Source organism: Trachemys scripta, chromosome 9 (assembly GCF_013100865.1).
Source record: "Trachemys scripta elegans isolate TJP31775 chromosome 9, CAS_Tse_1.0, whole genome shotgun sequence".
Lineage (NCBI taxonomy): Eukaryota > Metazoa > Chordata > Testudines > Emydidae > Trachemys > Trachemys scripta.
Window position 1 is genome coordinate 55,418,510 of NC_048306.1, and position 20,365 is coordinate 55,438,874.

General features: G+C 40.5%; 1 protein-coding gene across 5 annotated transcripts in view; it reads right to left on the bottom strand.

The window, feature by feature from the left end:
- The window catches only part of STAG1 (stromal antigen 1), a 384,051-nt gene that overhangs the window by 188,115 nt on the left and 175,571 nt on the right, over positions 1-20,365 (bottom strand). For all 5 annotated transcript variants that reach the window (XM_034781835.1, XM_034781837.1, XM_034781839.1 and 2 more), the window contains 2 exons: positions 18,738-18,811; positions 7,309-7,432 (listed from right to left, as the gene is read on the bottom strand). In XM_034781835.1, coding sequence (XP_034637726.1) covers positions 7,309-7,432; positions 18,738-18,811 — 198 coding nt within the window. The remainder of the gene's footprint in view (positions 1-7,308; positions 7,433-18,737; positions 18,812-20,365) is intronic.

Genomic DNA, 20,365 nt, shown 5'->3' on the forward strand with positions numbered 1-20,365 from the left:
CGCTTGATAGATAAAATTGCCATCCTTTTCCCTTCCCTTCTGCTTGTTAAGAATAGATAAGCATTGCAGCTGCATAAGGAATATAGTGGTCTGAAGGATACCCTTTATGTGAAGAAGTGTTATCCTCCACCCCCCCCCCTTCCTCTCCCAGTTACATAGACGAGCTCCGGGTCATGGGCCCTTCCTCCCTCTCCTGCGAATTGCTGGTTAAGGGAATCTGTGGCTACAATTACTGCAAAGAAACGTATCTTCAAGGTAAAAATGTCTGTATAATGTGCTTAATGCTGCAAACAGTAAACAGGGGCGGGTAAAATTATATTCAGTATATAGCTATTAATATTCATTATATGGGCATTCATATTATTAAATAAGAGTTTTGGGGTGTTGTAATAAATGTGGGTATTTACATATTAACTTAGATAAAAGAGTGGGATGTGATTAATTCGGGGCTTACTTGACAATTGGGCCGAGATGAACAATTACCGCAATAAAGAAGTCCGTTTACTCAATCCGCCTCTGGGTCCTCCTGCTCCTTCTTTCCATCTCTAACAGTGTCTTCTGAAGATGTACATTGAATATGCAAAAGATTGACCTCCCTAGTGAATTTTTTATCTTTACAATATGAAAGGCTGGATTTGACTTTGCTCTATGTTGTGATCTTGGAGAACAGCCATTAGCAAGGGGGCACTGGTCAGCTTGTGCAAACTTTCCACAAGTACCTATCTTTTCTCAATGCCTTTTCACACACTGTATGATGCACAAAGCTAAGAAATATAAAAAAGAAAAACCCATCATCTCTAACTCTGAGGAGATGGTGGGTAGATAAGTGCCAATCTAGTGAACCTATCAATCATCAGGAAACAAACTACAGTTAATCAAATGCATCACGTTCTCACAAAAAAGTTATCCGCACAGATTTATAAGCTCTAAGAGTCCATGGTGAAAAATACCATGTGTAGGCAATGAAAAGGTTATAATTGGGAATTTACTGCTTAAAAATTCACAATACAGTGTCAAAGCAGTGTATCTAAGTAAAAATATCATAGAATCAAAGAATCATAGAAACGTAGGGCTAGAGGGGACCTCCAGAAGTCAAGTCCAGTCCCCTGAGCTGTGGCAGGACCAAGTAAACTTAGACCATAACTAACGTATTTCTCCAACCTATTTTTAAAAAGCTCCAATGATGGGGATTCCACAACCTCCCTTTGAAAACCTATTCCGGATCTTAACTACCCTTTAAGTTAGATATTAGGATAAACTTTCTAACCTGAATTTCCCTTGCTGTATATTAAGCCCATTACTTCTTGTTCTACCTTTAGTGGACATGGGGGACAATTGATCACTGTCCTCTTTATAACATGTTAAATGACTACCATCATGTTCTCCCTCATTCTTCTTTTCTCAAGACTAAATGTGCCCAGCTTTTTAACCTTTCCTGGTTTTCTAAACCTTTTATCACCTGTGTTGCTCTCCTCTAGACTCGCTCCAATTTTTCCTTATCTTTCCTAAAGTGGGGTGTCCAGAATTGGACATAGTACTCCAGCTGAGGCCTCACCAGTACTGAGCAGAGCGGGACAATTACCTCCCATGTCTTACACACAACACTCCTGTTAATACACCCCAGAATGATATTAGCCTTTTTCGCAGCTACATCACACTGGTGACTCATTCGATGTGATCCACTAGAACCCCCAGATCCTTTTCAGAAGTACTACCACCTAGCCAGTTATTCCCCATTTCGTGTTTGTGCACTTGTCTTCATTAAATTTCATCTTGTTTAATTCAGATCAATACTCCGATTTGTCAAGTAATTTTGAATTCTAATCCTATCCTCCAAAGTGCTTGTAATCCCGCCCATTTTGGTTTTATCTATAAATTATAAGCACACTCTCCACTCCATTATCCAGGTCATTAATGAAAATATTAAATAATACCAGACCCAGAACTGCCCCAGGCGGCCCCACTAGATACACCCTCCCGGTTTGACAGTGAACTATTGATAACTACTCTTAGTTATCAATAGTTATGCCTTTCAACCAATTGTGCTCCCACCTTTTAGTAATTCTGTCTAGACCACATTTCCCTAGTTTGCTTATGAGAATGCCACATGGGACTCTCCCAAAAGCCTTACTAAAAATCAAGATATATCACATCTACAGCTTCCTCCTCCTCTCCCCAATCCACTAGGCCAGTGACCCAAAGAAGGAAATTCTGTTGGTCTGGCATGATTTCTTCTTGACAAACCAATGATGGATATTTCTTATAACCCTGTTATTCTCCAGATATTTACAAACTGATTGTTTAATAATTTGTTCCCATATCTTTCCAGGTATCAAAGTTATGCTGACTGGTCTCTAATTCCCTGGGTCCTCTTTGTTCCCTTTTTGCAATTTTAAGGCATAGGGTACCCCAGGAAAATAATACAAGTCACTGAAACCTCATAAAAAAGACAGGGCTTGTTTCTTGTGTCTGCCTATGTTGTGCTCATTGCTGCACCTCAAGGGCTGCTCAAACTAGCACCTGGATGAACATTCAGAGACTGAGACTATATAAATGTGGTCAGAATCCTAACCACCTCAGTTCTTTTCTCCTGAACTCCATAAATCCAAGATGGAAGAGGGGGGGATGGGCAGGAAGTGGAATTATACAGAAGCAACCCTTGAAGAACTACAGTTACTATTAAGTAACCTCTTTCCTTTTGGTGAGCTTTTGCATACTTTTACTCATGAGAGCCTGGTATTGTCAGTCTTTGGTAGGGTGCACTCTAGGTTGGATGTTTCTGTGATTACTATTGCACAGGAAGCTTGAAAGATTAAATAATCTCTTTTAATGTGATTTCTATGCAGTTCCACCAATTGATCTGACTCAGGATCTTTCAAGGTATAGAAAGCATAAGGTAGGTTATTGCAATTCTGGACCATCAAATCTTGGAGAGGTCTCCTCCTGAGACAAGCCTAAGAGATGACATTTTGATTTTTGGCGAGATTGCTGCAGACCTCTCCTTTGACTTGTATGGAATCCAGAACTGCATCTAGAAAGGATATCTGCTTTGTGGAGACCAGGGAAAAGTTTTCCCAGCTGATCTGAAGATACTGCAGGCTGTTTGAATTGATAACCTGAGTAGGTTATTGGATCTAGTTCTTGTCATCCAGTTGTCTGAGTAAGGGTAGAAATTGATTTTTCATCTTAAGTGGACAGCCATCATTGCCAAGCACTTGGTGAAAACTGTGTGTGCTGTTGACAGTCCAAATGGAAGGACCTTGTATTGAAAGTGTCTGTTGCTCACACTAAATGGCTGTATTAGTACATGAAAATGCATGTCCTTTAGGGTGAAAGAACTGAGACAGTCACAGGGTGGGAGGATGGGGGTGATGTTTCCCAAAGACAGCAGGCAGAATTTATCTTTTGATGAAACTTTTCAGTTTCCACAAGATAATATGAGGGAGAGATTCTTTCGGATGAGGAAGTGCCTGCTGTAGAAGCTTTTCCTTTGGTACTGACTCTGAACCTCTTCTATGAATCCCTCTGTAGAAGAGAATTCACCTAGAAGTAATATCTCATCAAAAGGATCCCTGAAGAGATGTGGAAGCAGGATTTAGAGGCAGCCTAGAGTTGAAAAGGATGCAGTAGCCATTCTGCACGATCTGCTTTCAAGCTGTTTGGTAGTGGGCCTGGTGGCCCTAAAGGAAGGTAAAGAATACAATGAAATTGGTTCTGTGCTCCTGACAAATGCATCAAAACTGAGGAGGCTGAAGACTGGGAGGGATCTCCTGGAGACCTGTGTCTTGCAGACTTGGTTTTAGACAACATATTCATGTAATGTTTAAGAAAAGTTTGTAAATGAGTTCCAATAGTTCATGGATTAGGGACCCTGTAGCTGGGTGGTCACCAGCTCCGGCCCTGAAAGGGTTACAGCCAGCCCTGGGAGAGGGCTGGGGCTGCGAGGCAAAAACCTAGGCTGATTGGGGAAACAGCCACAGCTGGGGCCACGCCCCAATCAGGCCACAGCTGGCCCTATAAAAGGCTGTGGGCCAGGAGCTCAGGCAGTCTCTCTCTAGCTGTGGAGAGAGACAGGCCTGACTGCTTGGGAGCTCAGCAGGGTACCTAGAGTGGAGCAGGGCTGGGGAAAGGCCAGAGGAGCTGGGGAGCTCCAGACTGGAAAACCCCCAGGCTGCAGGCCTTGGGAAAGGCCAGGAAGGGTACCAGCGTTGCAGAGGTGCAGCCCAGGGTAGGCAAAGGCAGCAGGTCCAAACCCGCCTTGCTGATGATGAGTGGTATAGACTGCAGTCTACCCCAGTGAGGGGGGCTAGATGGTGACTGGCAGTAGCCACTGAGGCGAGGTGGGGGTAGGGAGTTCCCCTGGGTGGGGAGATCCTGAGAGTGGGGGTACTGCCAGGGGGCAGCACCCAAGGTAAACTGGGGCTTGAGGCAAGCCGGACATCGGCCAGCAGAGGGCGCTCCGGAGCTGGAGAGCTAATTCCCAGGACAACCAGCAGGAGGCGCCGTGCCGGCGAGTCTTTGCGTTGCTACAGACCCAATTTTATGGGGTTCCAGGGGCTTCTGTATAGATTATTTAGGTTAATCTTTCTATCTACTCAATGGTCAGTCTAGAAGATAGCATCAGAGATACTTAGTTTTGCAGTTTTCAAACTGTGGATTTGTGTCTCCCGAGATAACTTTCTTGTTAACAGAAAAAATGTTTTCAATATATAATATATAGAGGTGAGAAAAAACAGACCTCAACCCTATTATCCCTCTGCAAATGTGTGTACACAGAGTCAATCCCTTACCTCTCTCTAAAAGTGCAAAGTTTCAAAAAGTTCAATGACTAGAAGATTGTTGAGGGCAGAACAGATCTGGACAAGGAGAAGTCGTCTGGAGATAAATGTGAGAAGGGAGGGGCACTTTTCATTCTTCCCGTTGAAACTCACTACAACCTAGATCTAGGTTTCCTCATCAAAGACTAGTTCAGAATCCGTCAGAAAAATATTCTTGGCAACTTTCCATGCAGTCAGCATCAACTGGTGATAATCCATATTGGGACTGGACTCCCAGTAATCATGTCATTGCCTAAATCACAACGGAAACTGCAAAAGCCAAACTGTCCAGGATTCTCTGTGACAACTGAATCTACCATCTATGTGATTCCAACACCACCTGAAAATTTTGATTGTTTCACCCAGATCATCTAAATAGGTACAAGAAAAAAGAAGGATATACCTTCTTGTGGAAAGAAACAGAAAGGAGTGCCAAGTGTCATCAGATGTAAATACTCAACATCCTTACTATAGTCACTGAAGTTAGTGCACTGACAAGGATGGATTGAGATGGTTGAAGCTCTGTACTTTACTCACTCCAGTTGCTAAGCTTGGATATTATTACACCAGCATGGGCCTGCAAAGCCAGTGAAACATCGAAACACTCAAGTCTCAGCTGATGTGACTGCAGCAATACTTCTTATGCACATAAAAAGCACCACAGGACAAGTTTATTGAGCGCAATGTGCGCAGAATATGCTGACGAATAGTCATCTTACCACTTGCCTCCTCCTTGCTATCACTGCCCTTCACTGTTGAGGAGGTCAATAAGACCCTTTCACTTATAAAAGCTGGAAAGCTGCAGGACCTGATGGTGTTTTGCCAGAATTTGTTAACAACCTCAGAGCTAAGTACAAAAGATGGCTGGCAAGACCATTCTCCAATATCCATTCCTCGGGGTTTGTCCTGAGAATCCGGTGTGAAGCTAACTAGTAATCCTTCATAGTACCAGCCTCTCTCATTCCTCTGTTTGTCATACAAGCTTAGAGAGAGAATATTACTGGCAAGGATCATACCGCCTGTAAAATCAATGCTACCAACCAAACAAGCCTTAACACCACATAAAGGTGGAATTCCAGTGAAAACTCACAACTGAGGCAGCTTTCTTAGACTTATATGAGGCATACAACATGGTATGAGGGATATTTATTGCCTCTTTCTAAAAGCCAGCAAAATTATTCCATGCAATGCAATGATAAAATTCTTCTGAGAAGTGCTGACCAATCATAGATTTCATGTTTTCCTTGGTGACCAGGTCAGCAGGCCATGCACCGTCAATGATGGTCTACCACAGGGATCAGTCCTATCACCAATTCTGTTTAATATCTATACCAGCAACCTTCCTCAAACATCATCACCGAAATTTGTCTCCTCTGATGACATTGCTCTGACTAAAACCAAACCCTACTAAGATATTTGTATCAGCATTTAATCTAAACAATCAAACAGTTAGACCAGAATCGCACTTGGACTTTTGTGGCCAGCAGATAAGATACGATCCTATCCCAAAATATTTTGGTGTAACCATAGACCAAAACCTCACAAAAATCACTAGTACCTGAAAAATATCCATGACAAAATAAAGATGCATGTAAATCTCATCCAAAAATGGGCGGGAACAACCTGTGGAGCTGATGCAAAAAATCTCTACAGACCTCTAACGTGGCCCTTGTCTACTATACTGCAGAATACTGCTCACCCATCTGGGCACATAGCTCCCTCACATCACTTGTCAACTCTCAACTTAACACAGTCATGCATATCATTACAGGCACAGTAAAAATCAAAGCCACAACCATAGCTTCCTGTACTGGTGTACATCCATTCACCTCAAATTTGTTGCAACACAGGAATCCTTCAGGAGCCCCATCATATTTGAGGGAACAAGGATCTCTCAATACAGGAAGACCTAAATAATATCTGAAAACTCTGACTTAAATCCAGAAAACCTTTTTGGCTTGCAGTGCAAGAGCTCAAAGACTCAGGGTTCCCCCCACCACAAAAATCAGTGGCAAGCAAGGAGGAAGACGGCAACATCGAGAACAAACACCTCATCAAGGATTCAATTGAAGAACCCAGTGGCTTTTCACTTCCATGGCAAATAAGGTCCACTGTAAACCTACACATCACATGGCAGAAGCACCTAACCTCCTCCATAAATGGAAACTTAGATCCAAACCTATTTGTGAGTATGGAAATGAACTTCAAACTAGGCGACATCATGTCAACCAATGTCCCAAACAATCATATTTTAGTAGTTTCTCTGACATCCACTCCAGGTCACTTGAAGCAATCAATTGGATCACCAGCCTAGATCTGGACATCTAATACTGATGGTTTTAAGCTACACAAACAAAGATGATGACTACTGAAATATATCAGTCAAGAAATAAATGAGAGAGAGAGAAAAAATAATCAAAATGTGATATATTGAACAGAAAAAGGAAACGTGCATTTTTCCTGGTGTCGTACTCTGGAAAATACTACTTACCCTGTCATGTAGTGTCCAACCGACATATTTTAAATAACTATCATTCAGGAAGGCATCACTGTACATTTTCATCCACACTCCAATTTCCTCAATACAAACGGCTCTAATCTCAGCAATAGCATCACTAGAGAAAAAGAAAAAAATAATCCTCTTTGACTTGAACCTTGTTAAACACAATTTTCCCTTCATCCCCATCAGTCTAGTGATAATTTACTAGCTCCTTATAATACCACAATATTTATGGGTCTCTTTACTTTCTCCACCATACCCACACTCTCATTTTGTTCTCTTTTATCCTTGTGTTCAACTCTGATGTCTCTAAACTTGTCATCCTCAAACCCACCAACTTATCAGTTTCACCCCTCCTCCTGTATTTAAGTATGCTGTTTTTGTCATCCTAAAGAGAGAGTGTCACTCTACTCCACTCCTCAATTACTCCATCTCTTTTCTTCCATTATTTCAAAGCTCCGTAAGTAGCTGTCAATCTTAATGTCTTGACTTAGTCTACTCCATCTGTTTCCAAAATATGATCTACAAAGATCTATCTGGTTGCTTGACTCTCTTTTTTGGTCCAGATACTTCTATGAGTGTTCAGGCTCCTTTTCTGAAGAGGAGCCTGAAAGTCTGGAAGCAATGGAGAGGAATCAATCTAGTTTTTTTTCAACCAGAGATCCCTGCTCAGATCTCCATTCCTGAGATGAACTTGAGAACTGGAGGTGCTGGATGACTCCAAGGTGGGGAGAGAAGCTTAAGGCTGCAAAGCCACCAGGTTTGACCCAGTCCTATGATTCACTGCCTGCAGAGAGACCAAAGGAACTGATGCAGGGGCAGGCCACAGTACTGCATGCAAACAGGTCACATAAGAGAGGACCAAGGATCTTCACTGTAGTCAGGGAAGTTGTGGATGGAAACACCCATGTTGCAGCACCACCTACTGGTCTTGGCTGGTTCTACAGGTCCCATCTGCTGTGATAATTGGGTCTACAAATTTACCCTAATTGTGAGCTCAACTATAAAAAGTGTGTGAATGTTCATAAAGTGTCAAAATAGCCTATAATAATAAACAATGATGGGAAAAGTTCCAAAAAGGGGGGGGGGGGAGAGAGAGAGAGAGACTGTATTAGTACAAACAAAAAGGCCTACAGATATAATTCAAGGACTGCGTAAAGATTATATCTGGTAAACAAGAACAGTGTGAGAACAAAAATTTATTAACCAAAATTGGTGTGCTGGAAAGTGGTCTTATTGGAGGACAAAATAATGAGAGGATGGACTATTCTGCCTACCACTCCCTTTTAAAAAAAAAAAGGGGGGGGGAAATATGGATGAACAGATGGAGGCCAACACTATGCTGACTGAGGGAAAGGCAAGAGAAGAGGAAGGAGCAAGCTTCATCTTAACGGCTGTCACACCCACAGTCTCCTGGGAATCCAGACCTCCGTCATCAAAATCCTGAAAGATGCCCTGACCAGAGAGATGGAGACAGATGACACTGCCACCTCCACCAGCTTTGGCTAAATCCTGAATACCACCAGGGATGAGAGGGTGAGTGACCTTGAAACACCTTTGTGTGTTCTTTTCCTTCCCCACTTATTTCTTCTCTTATATCCCTCTCCTTTTTCCTTTTGTCTAATGAGAGTCTGACTCGGCCATTCAAGACTGCATATTCTGTAACACTGGTATGAGTCATGACCAAAAAGGCAACTAAAAGCAATATTCTAAACACTTCATTGCTGGTAAAGTTTGCCAGGTCTCAGCGTGGTTGATCAGACCATGTGCTTCATCTGTTTTTGTTTGTTTTTCCCCCACCAGTGAGGCTGCAAGTGAAAATCAACATCAGAGACAGAAGCTGTATTTTCTATCTTTGCTATTCTTTTCTCTCCCCTTTTGCGTGTGCTTGTTTTGTCTTCTTCGGAAATGGGATAGGACTTTTAACAATGACAGCTCCAGCCCATCTCAACTAACTTCTTGTCTTTTCATCAAAAAGGACAGTTATCTTTAATACCATCCAAGAGACTGTTAAACATAGGGTTTTTTATTCTAAAAACTCTGCAGCTAAAGGGAAAGGGAACATGGGATGGTACAATGAAAGCCTAATTTAATATTTTATATTTCAAATGCTTTAGCTGTTTTTTCCCTTCTGTGTATCTTTTATAAAAAAGATTTAAGGATTTTTATTGGTGTTTGCGCCATGGTACTAAGCAGGCAAACCATCAACACAGAAACTTCAAGTCTGCTTTGAAACTCCCTGGTTCTTTCAACCTCCAAGGCTGAACCATTATCTGTCACCCTGCTGAGATGGGTACACCCCAACCTCAAATTAAAGAAACCATTCAGTCCATGATGGAGGTAATATTCATTATAAGCAGAGTAGGACAATGACCCAGCTGTCCCTACCAGGTATCTCTCAATTTCTTTTTAATCCATATACAGACATGAGATATTATATGGATTAATGCTTTATAAATACCAATAAATTAGAATGAGCTGTGGGAAATTTTTTTACCCTTATTGGGGAAGCAGCCATGATGATTACAAAAAAAAAAAAGGTGCTGTTTTATCAAATTTGCTATCTACCAAGTATTTCAAGTATACAATATTTCAGAACAGAATATGTTGGAATCTCTCTCTCTCTTATTGGCAGTTGTTTTAAAAATAGTTTTCTGGAGTGGAGGTAATTATATCACATGCAGACCAAAGTGTAGAGGTGGCAGGCCTGAACGAGAGGAAGGGGAGGTTAGTGGGCTCCACAAAGGGGTGGGCCACCTGAACTGTAGCTAAAGGGGGAGATGAAAATAAAAGGGCTATCTATTTTAAAATGAAAGAAATAAAAAGAGTAATGAAAGAAATAGAATGTAAGGGTTAAAGAACAGTCAAAAAGGTAATTCATAAGGACCAAAACAAAATGGCCAAGTATGTAAGGTTATAAATATAACTAACAGATAACCATTAGGGCATTCTTGCTGGGGATGCCTTATATCTCAACTCCAGTTGGGCAGATGCAGAATCATTCTCGTTCCAAATACACCATCTAAACCTAAAAATCATTTGGGAAGAATTTAACGACCACCCCAAAAAAAAAATCCAAGCCATCACAACTATTCCATAAAGCCAATTGTACTCAGGAGGATTTCTCTCAGCTTCTTGAAGGAAACACCACCTAAACAGAGAGAGAAAAGATCCTTCTTGCTATAAAAGTTGACATGCCAGAGATTCTCACAGAACTCAAGGGAATAGAACTGATATTCAGTCCACATTACTGTTTATAAAAAAGGACATCTCTGACCTACGTGGGAAGTTCAATATAACTGAAAACGAAGTAGGAAAGAATGATGTCTGCAGCACTATAGGACTTGTAGACCAGAATCAAGTATTTGGAGACAGAAGCAGATTATGGACCCTGCTTCTGCTTATGGAGTCTGCTTTCGCTTGACGCCACAGTATATTAGTCTCATCAATGTAAGAAAGAACCAAACACGCTGACAAAGTTCTATAGTTAATAGTATAATTAATCTAATCATATAGTACATATTGGAGCGGCCAATTTGAATAGGGTTATCACAGATGTTACACTTCAGGTTGTTATTATAAAACAATGAAAAGTCTTAACTGAAATTAAGAATATGCAAGAGGTGTTCTTTGCAGCTGGGCAAGAGGGCTCGTTTGGAGCTTTCCCAGTCCTCAGTCATAGCTGCCTGTGAAAAACTACGTTTGAGGACATTGATCCTGCAGCAACTGTACAATATACAGGAAAGCATCCTACAATGGAGGATGCCACAGACAATTCAGGTAAAATAGACTTAACATTCAAGATTTTTTTTTTAACTGTTTTATGAATGACGTATGTCCTGATCATGCAAGGAATTAGGTACTGTAGCCCTTATACAGAAAAGAACTTAACCATATGATTAATCCTTAACTCATGCTTATGTGCTTTGCTTGATGAGGGCCGGAGTACTCAGCAACTGGAAATATTGAGCCCAAAAATGGATAATCAAATACATTTGTTCACATTCACTTATCTAAGACAAAGATAGCAGTTGTTACTCTTCTCACAATCTGTTCTTACAGAGAGAATAGAGGCAAGCACAGGTGGCTTTCAGAGGAGAGCATGATGATGCTACTCAACATGCTAGTGTGCATCTTGACAGAAAAATATTAGGATGTATGAATAAACTCCCTAAATCAGCATAACAATTAGTATACAAAAAGAAGCTCTAAAAGACAGAAATGAAGGTTACTCACCTGCCACTGCAGTTCTTCGAGATGGATTCTGCACATTCCCACTCATGGGATGCACAGATGGTGCAGCTCTGACTGTGGAATCTATTTGAAGGAGTGTGCGTTGAAGCACTCTCACACTCCCACGTCCCTCTTTCTGCTCCTGCTCACCTCCTGAGGGTGAGGCTATATAAGTGGGCATGGCACTCCACCCACCTCAGTTCCTTCCACCACTTCCTCATGTCCAAAGTTGAAGTAGGACTCAGAGAGAAGGAAATGAGGGCAGGGACCATCAATGTGCAGAATCCATCTTGAAAAATTCTGGTTACAGGACAATAACCTTCACTTCTTCTTGGAGTAGCTTCTGCACATTCCCACTCATGGCATAGTTTCATAAGCAGCACTCCTGCCTGCATATAGTGGGGCATGGAGTCCTAATTAAATAACAATTGTAATATTGCCGTACCAAACTGAGCATCCAATGTGGATACCAGATATAGGGAATAGTGTTTTGTAAAAGTATAAAAACAAAGTGGCTGCTCCACAGATCTCTAACACTGGGGTATGTCTAAGGCAACTCACGGAAGCCAGCTTGGTCCTTGTGGGGTGCAATCTAAACCCCTCAAAGGAGAGGGACATAGGTTTCTTTTAGGGCTGTCAAGCGATTAAAAAAAATAATCGCAATTAATCACACTGTTAAACAATAACAGAATATCATTTATTTAAATATTTTTGGATGTTTTCTACATTTTCAAATATACTGATTTCAATTACAACACAGAATACAGAGTGTACAGTGCTCACTTAATATTTTTTGATTACAAGTATTTGCACTGTAAAAAAACAAAAGAAATAGTATTTTTCAATTAACTTAATACGAGTACTGTAGTGCAATCTCTTTAGCATGAAAGTTGAACTTACAAATGTAGAATTATGTACTAAAAAACTTGCATTCAAAAATAAAACAATGTAAAATTTTAGAGTCCACAAGTCCACTCAGTCCTACTTGTTCAGCCAATCGCTCAGACAAACAAATTTGTTTACATTTGAAGGAGATAATGCTACCTGCTTCTTGTTTACAATGTCCCCTGAAAGTGAGAACAGGCATTTTCATGGCACTGTGGTAGCTGGCATCCCAAGATATTTACGTGCCAGATGGGCTAAAGATTCACATTTCCCTTCATGCTTCAACCACCATTCCAGAAGACACATATCCATGCTAATATGGGGTTCTGCTCAATAATGGTCCAAAGCAGTGCAGACCGATGCATGTTCATGTTCATTATCTGAGTCAGATGCCACCAGCAAAGGGTTGATTTTCTTTTTTGGTGGTTCGGGTTCTGTAGTTTCCACATCGGAGTGTTGCTCTTTTAAGACTTCTGAAAGCAAGCTCCATACCTCGTCCCTCTCAGATTTTGGATGGCACTTCAGATTCTTAAACCTTGGGTCAAGTTCTGTAGCTATCTTTAGAAATCTCACATTGGTACCTTCTTTGCGTTTTGTCAAATCTGCAGTGAAAATGTTCTTAAAATGAACAACATGTGCTGGGTCATCATCCGAGACTGCTATAACAGGAAATATATGGCAGAATGCAGGTAAAACAGAGTAGGGGACATACTCCCCCAAGGAGTCCAATCAAAAATGTAATTAACACATTTTTTTAATGAGCGTTATGTCCTCTGCAATGGTGGCCGAAACATGAAGAGGCATACGAATATTTAGCTTATCTGGCACTTAAATACCTTGCAATGCCGGCTACAAAAGTGCCATGCAAACGCCTGTTCTCACTTTCATGTGACATTGTAAATAAGAAGAGGGCAGCATTATCTCCCTTAAATGTAAATAAACTTGTTTGTCTTAGCAATTGGCTGAACAAGAAGTAGGACTGAGTGGACTTTTAGGCTCTGAAGTTTTACATTGTTTTGGTTTTGAGTGCAGTCATGTAAAAACAACAACAAAAAATCTACATTTGTAAGTTGCACTTTCATGACAAAGACTGCACTACAGTACTTGTATGAGGTGAATTGAAAAATACTATTTCTTTTGTTTATCATTTTTACAGTGCAAATATTTGTAATAAAAATATACACTGATTTTAATTACAACACAGAATACAATATGTATGAAAATGTAGAAAAACAAAATATTTAATAAATTTCAATTGTTATTCTATTATTTAACAGTGCAATTAAAACTGTGATTAATCGTGATTAATTCTTTTAATCACGACTTTTTTTTTTTAAGTTAATTTCATGAGTTAACTCCTATTAATTGACAGCCCTAGTTTCTTTGCAACATTCCTCTGTACAAAGCCTAACTCACTTAGACAGGCACTATGAGGTAATTGCCTGTCTTTTACTCTCAGTCCCAGAAAAGACAAACAGCCTCTGTGATTTCCTGAATTTCTTGAACCTAGTCAAATAGAAAGCAAATGCTTTCTTGGCATCTGAGATCATAAAACTTTCACTCCCCTGGATGAGAGCGAGGGTTTAGGAAAAAATACTGGTAAGTTAATTGACTGATTAAAATGAAGTTCTATTACCACCTTAGGGAAGAATTTAGGGTGTGGGTGAATTACCACTTCCTTGGTTATTTTATTGGAAAGGTGAAATAAGGAACATTATCCCAAAGACTAGTAGAAATGCATCCAATATGGAACTCGTGGTCTGCCCTTGCTCTTGAGGAAAACCTTTGACTTTTGGAGTTGTCTTGTTCTGAATAGGTCTCTCTCTGGATAGCCTCATAGAGAGATTTTGTTTGCCACTGAGTTCTTGAGTGATCCATAGTGCTAATCATGTAAGTTCCTGATCAGTCGATTTGTGAGGATGCTGTCCTTGACTGCTATGGGATAAATGTTGTGCCAAATGTACCATTCCCACAAAGGCACAGCTTCTTTGAACATCTGGATGGAATCAGTTCCTCCTTGCTTGTTCAAATAAAAAATTGTTGCTGTATTGTCTGTGATTACTTGCACTACCCTGCCCAACAAATTGATCTTAATTCTAGTATGCTGATATGCAGATTTTTCTTTCAGGAATTCCAATGACTATGAAATGACAGTTCCAGTTCTGTCCAGTTTTCTTACATGTAAAATTAAAGAGAAACCCCATCTTATTTTCTGTACCTTAAAGCACTTATAAACCCCCTGACCCCACATAAGAAAGGCCATACTGATTCAGACCAATGGTCCGTCTAGCTCAGTATCCTGTCTTCCGAGAGAGGTCAATGACAGATGCTTCAAAGGGAACAAACAGAACAGGGCAATTGTCAAGTGATCCATCCCCTGTAGTCCATTCCCAGAATCTGCCAGTCAGAGGCCTATGGACACCCAGAGCATGGGGTCGCATCCCTGACCATCTTAGCTAACACCTGTTGATAGACCTGTCCTCCATGAACTTATCTAAATCTTTTTTATATACTTTTGGCCTTCACAGCATCCCCTGTAACGAGTTCCACAGGTTGACTGTGCATTGTGTGAAGAAGTACTTTCCTTTGTTTATTTTATACCGGCTGCCTATCAATTTAATTGGGTGACCCCTGGTGCTTTTGTTACGCAAAGGGGTAAATAACACTTCCTTATTCTCTATCTCCACACCATTCATGATTTCATATACCTCTATCATATCCTCTCTTAGTGCTCTTTTTTCCAAGCTGAAAAGTTCGTCTTTTTACTCTCTACTCAGATGGAATCTGTCCCACACCCTTAATCATTTTTGTTGCCCTTCTCTTTACCTTTTCCAATAAGTTATCAGTACTGAAATCTTCCATTTGACTCAATATTCAATGAGAACCCAGTGTAAAGGACTAGAATGATAGACTCAACACCCTATGTTGCTACATAGGCAGGCTGTATTCCAAACCAGCTGAACCTTTCTAGGTCAACAGTTTCACTCCTAATCAAGCCTGGGGATCACCAATGCATAGATTACTGTGACGGAGTATGAATCCAACAGGATGGGGAAGAATGTCCTAGCTAATTGTACATAGAAAAGGCATTGTTTGCAATCATAACTACCTGTATATGGAGTGAGGAGACTAAAAGGACCCCAAGTCTATAGACCATCTTGACCATCCGTGGGAAGAAAGCCTTAAGGCCATTATGGAGATGGAGAATTCTTTGAAATGCTTCCCTCTCCTCACTGCTATCACTTTCTTTTTGCCTGGGTTTGGCTTCGGTCAGCTGCCCTTCATTCAAGTGTTTATGTTCCTTGGGCACTAGCAGAGCTGGGGCAGCTGGAATTGGATGTAATGCATTATGTTGTCCACATACTGCTGGCATTTCAGTCCGTGTCATCTCACTATCTCTCCAAATTGCTTCATACAAAGTGAAGAGATTGGAGAGAGGATTGATCCCGGATTAACTTCACAGGTAAGGGCTTTGCAGGCAGGCACAGCAGCAGCCTATTATGACCCTCTCAACACATCCCCATAACCTCTGCTAAATCTGGATAGCGAGACAGCACAATCCCATAATCAATGGCTGCAAATATCTCATAGATCCAGCTGTGTGAATACTGGCATATGCCCCTTGTCCGCAGACAAGAAGTCATCCATCAGGTTTCTCCTTCCCAAAAACTACACTGACAGAAACAAGAGTTTTCCATTGCTGGCAGCAGCATGAGAAGGTGCTTGGATCGACAGGGTAGTCTATGAAAAAACATCTATTCCTCTCTACTATCCCTTAGCAGCAATGGCAGCTACAGTTATTTCCCACCACCACCATCAGTGGGAGAATGGACCAATAAGTAAGCTTTAAGTGTTACTCTTCCATCCAATGGAGCATGGAATTTTTTTTTGTTTTTTTTACAGGCTATGCCACCACAATGCGTGGGTGGGGGTGAGGGCTGCAAAATCTCTCAAAACTGCTACTAGCAGAGAGAGGAGCTTTTTCCTCCCTCTGTTTGGTGACAGGACCAAGATCCCCCATCTTCATGTTAGTTATGTAATTCAAAACCTAAAGTATCTCTATGACCCCTTTCTGCACTAAAAGGAGGTGATTTGCAAGCTCTGACTCTTCCCACATCATAACACCAACAATGCTGGGGAGTGTCAAACAAACCTCTCTCAACCAAGGCATCTGGTTCAGCAGTAGACCAACACTTAATAAATCCATTACACATCAGCTTGCCTTCCTACTCATAGATGGATCTGGAGTTCTCATTTAGAGCTAATGCAAAGGCACATACCAACACAGTCTGATTCTGCTCTCAGACCAGTTTTAGAGTTAGTTATGCCCACTTCAGTGGTATAACTCTAATGTCTTTACAATGAGGTCAGAGCACAATCAAGCCCCAGGAGCTTCAGTTTATGCAGTTTAATGTCAGTGGGCAGAGGAATTCTCATTCATAATCTGGTTCCCAATAAGAGATCCATGTTCTAGTCTGCACCATCAAATCTGGCTACATGACGCCACAGTGCCAGCTCATCTCTTTCACTGTAGACTACTTGACAAATCACAATCCCAGACCCTAAGAGGTAAGCACGGAAGCAGGGTAGCCACCTTATTTCCATCACAACACAAATGCAAAAAAACCCCTCAAATCCTTTGAATGCAATATCATGTTCATATCCCTACTAAGCCCACGACCCTGGACATCCTCTTCTCTACTTCCCAACATTTCAGAGACCTGCTGACCTTTCCCTAGTGCCCCTTCACATCTTCATTCACACATCCTGGCCCTCCAAGCACTTGGCCACTCTCCTGTTTTTCATAGTGCTGCTTTCTAGTGTTGAAAGAACCAGATAGTAAATGAGGCTATGTGGGAGGCGGACAAAATGTGGATGTGCGGGGCAAAAGGAAGCAAGGTTCCTAGGGGCAAAAGGGTTGTTTGCAGAGAAGAGGGCTATATTAGGGAAATCAGTGCTATTCAAAGAGGTGAGGGGATCCCAGACCCTGAGTCCCAGTGCCTCAGTCTTTTAAGGGCTCCCTCTACTTTCCTGCCTTAGCTTCCCCAGCAGAGATCCCTCAATTAAGCTGAGGCAACATTGCCATGAGTAGCCTTTCAAGCACCATGCCTTGGCATCAAAGGCCTGAGAGCCCACCTCAGACACCTGCCCAGTTCACAGCATTGCTCTCCCTAATCCAGGCCCCTCTGCACATAACCCATCCTCCATAAGACCCATGCACATGTCTGGTCTTCTCCCCCTATTCTAACATTACCACTAAATTCCTCTGTCCACCTTACCCATGCAGAAACCTCGGATTCCCCTTCCCCTTGTCATCTCCAACCAACTTCCTATCATTCCTACATATTTCTGTTCAGACACCCCCAGACATCCCCACTCTCACCCACCCACTGTTTCCTTTTTGCCCAATCTGTCTCAAGGCTTTCATAGACAACCAAAATGTTAAAGTAGAACAACATATGTTTCTTTATGACTAAAACAGTTAAATTCCACAGTTTCATATCTGGGAAGCTTACCTGGCAAGTTTACATGTTTTTTTAACAATTAATTACAATGTTAAAATATTATCTTGTCTTACATAAATAAACCAAGCAATCATTTGTAAAATAAGGAACAAATTCACCAGTATGCTTCAGCTGCTTTGCACTGTGAAGCAGCCATAAATCCATTTTTAACTGGCCACTGTAAATTGATTGATTTGCACTGCTCCAAAGTAGCACAAAGCTGCCAGAACCTGTTGGTTTATCTGGCTCTAACAATAATTTAAAGCCCCCCCAAAATTCCCAAGTAAAAAGATTGTTAAATTGGAATTAAGATGGAGAGTACACATCAGGAATTTATGGACAAAAACCACTAAAATAATGGTTATAATTGTAGCTAAAACAAGAATTACAAATCCAGAAAATTCAGAGTTAAGATTAACCTTAAAAGACATCCAAAATGTTAAGGCATGTAAATGTACAGTGAAGGCACCCAATTAACTTTTTTGCTCTGTACAACATAAAATAACCATATGGCTATTATTATTATTAAGGCATTTCAGTCTTTGTGGTCCCACCTTAGCTGAAACTGCATTTTAACACTGAATTCACTTTTTTCATTTTTTTCCCTCCCCTATGGTGTTACTTAGGACCAAATTAAGGTTGTCTGGGAGACACCTAAATTCTCTTCCTTAACCTCAAAGATTATAATGGTTTTAGTTTCATTTTGGAGGGACCTAGAATGTTACACCACAAGAAAATCAACATAATTTTTTAATTAAATTTGGCAAATAAGGCCTTCTACAGTGCTCATTCTCTTACCGGTATCTATGAACAAATATACCCTTAAAAATAGAGTTCATCATATTTTCGATTTCATCTTGGTTTTCTTGCAGCTGCAAAAAAGAAATAAAAGATCACTAATATTTCAGACTGGCATCCTGATAATTTATAGTACTAGCATCCTGAAACATTATACTACTAGCTTTGAGAAGTATGCTTCATTCAAAGGTATTATAATTAGCATTTCTCTTCCTCCCAATAGGCATAAATAAAAACATTTTATACATATATAGTGCTTTCATGGAAGGAAGTTAATACATCCTACAAATATTAATGAATTTCGATTGCGAAACAGCCCTTTGACTAAGTATGATCCCCCTTCTTTGCAAAGGAAATTGAGGCAAGGAGAAATTAAGTGCCCAATTCTGCTGACCACCATCAATCTTCATTTAAGTAAGTGGATTTGCAAGTGCTCAGCATCTCTGGAAATCAGGCCACTTAAGAGGCCTAATTATGAATTTAGAAGAGTAAATTTTTCAAACTTGTGGCCCCAATTCAAGAAAGCATTAAAGCATCTGTTTGGCTTTAAGTATGTGCTTAACTCCCATTGATTTCAATGCTCATGCTTAATGTTAAGCAAATGCTTAACTGTTTTACTGAATAGGGAAACTTTATAGAATCAGTACCTAGTGCTTAAAGTTGGGGCTAGTCCCCTGATACCCAGTCTTGTGCCCTAAAGGGAAGATCTACTGTAAAAACAGACCCTCTAAAAAATGGCATAATGGGGATTCACATTTATTCTCCCTGATTGATTTCTGTATCAAATATGCTGATTTTACAAGTAAAATCATTTCTTTTCTGAGTTCCTGTTCTGAAAACTCATCCTTGGAAAGAGTTCAAATGAATTATTGACATCTTGCATGTCACCACTAGGACTATTAAATCTACTGACAAATTATGTCTTACACTTACACCTGTATAACTCTGGTGTTTCCAATTGGGATTTACAGGTGTAACTAACTGGAAATTAGTAAGTAACTCTACTGATCATGTGCAAAAGTGAATAGAATCCAGCTTACTCAGTTTCAGCTGTGTTGGCTTTGCATGACTTAGGGCTTGTCTTCATACAAAAACTATAGATAAAGTGGCACACCTCCCCCGCTCCCAAATGTCAACACAGTAATAATGGTATAAATATGTTTATGTCAATACATCTTATTCCCATATGGAAAAGGGAATAAGCTACATTGGTATAAGCACATTTATACCAGTATAACTGGATCCACTCTGGATTGTTCTTGTATAACCATGACTAAAAAAGCATCCCCCAACTGATATAACTACACCAATACAAAATTTGTATGTAGACCAGGTATAACAGGAAAAAACAGTAAAACCTTACTTTTGTCACTAAATTAAGTAAATATGACTCAGATTACACGAAAAGAACAGATCTGTTGAGAAGGGTGCCGCCCATTTTACATAATCTTTTTTCAAGGCATAACTGCCTTTACCACACAAAACCATAATTGATTCATCAAGGAGGGCATTAACTCTTCTTTTTTATCATTCACAGCATTTCTTAATATCAAAGTATAACACTACAAACTGCAGAAACGGAAATATTTCACGTCCTCAATACAAGGCCTCAATATAGGATTGCCAGT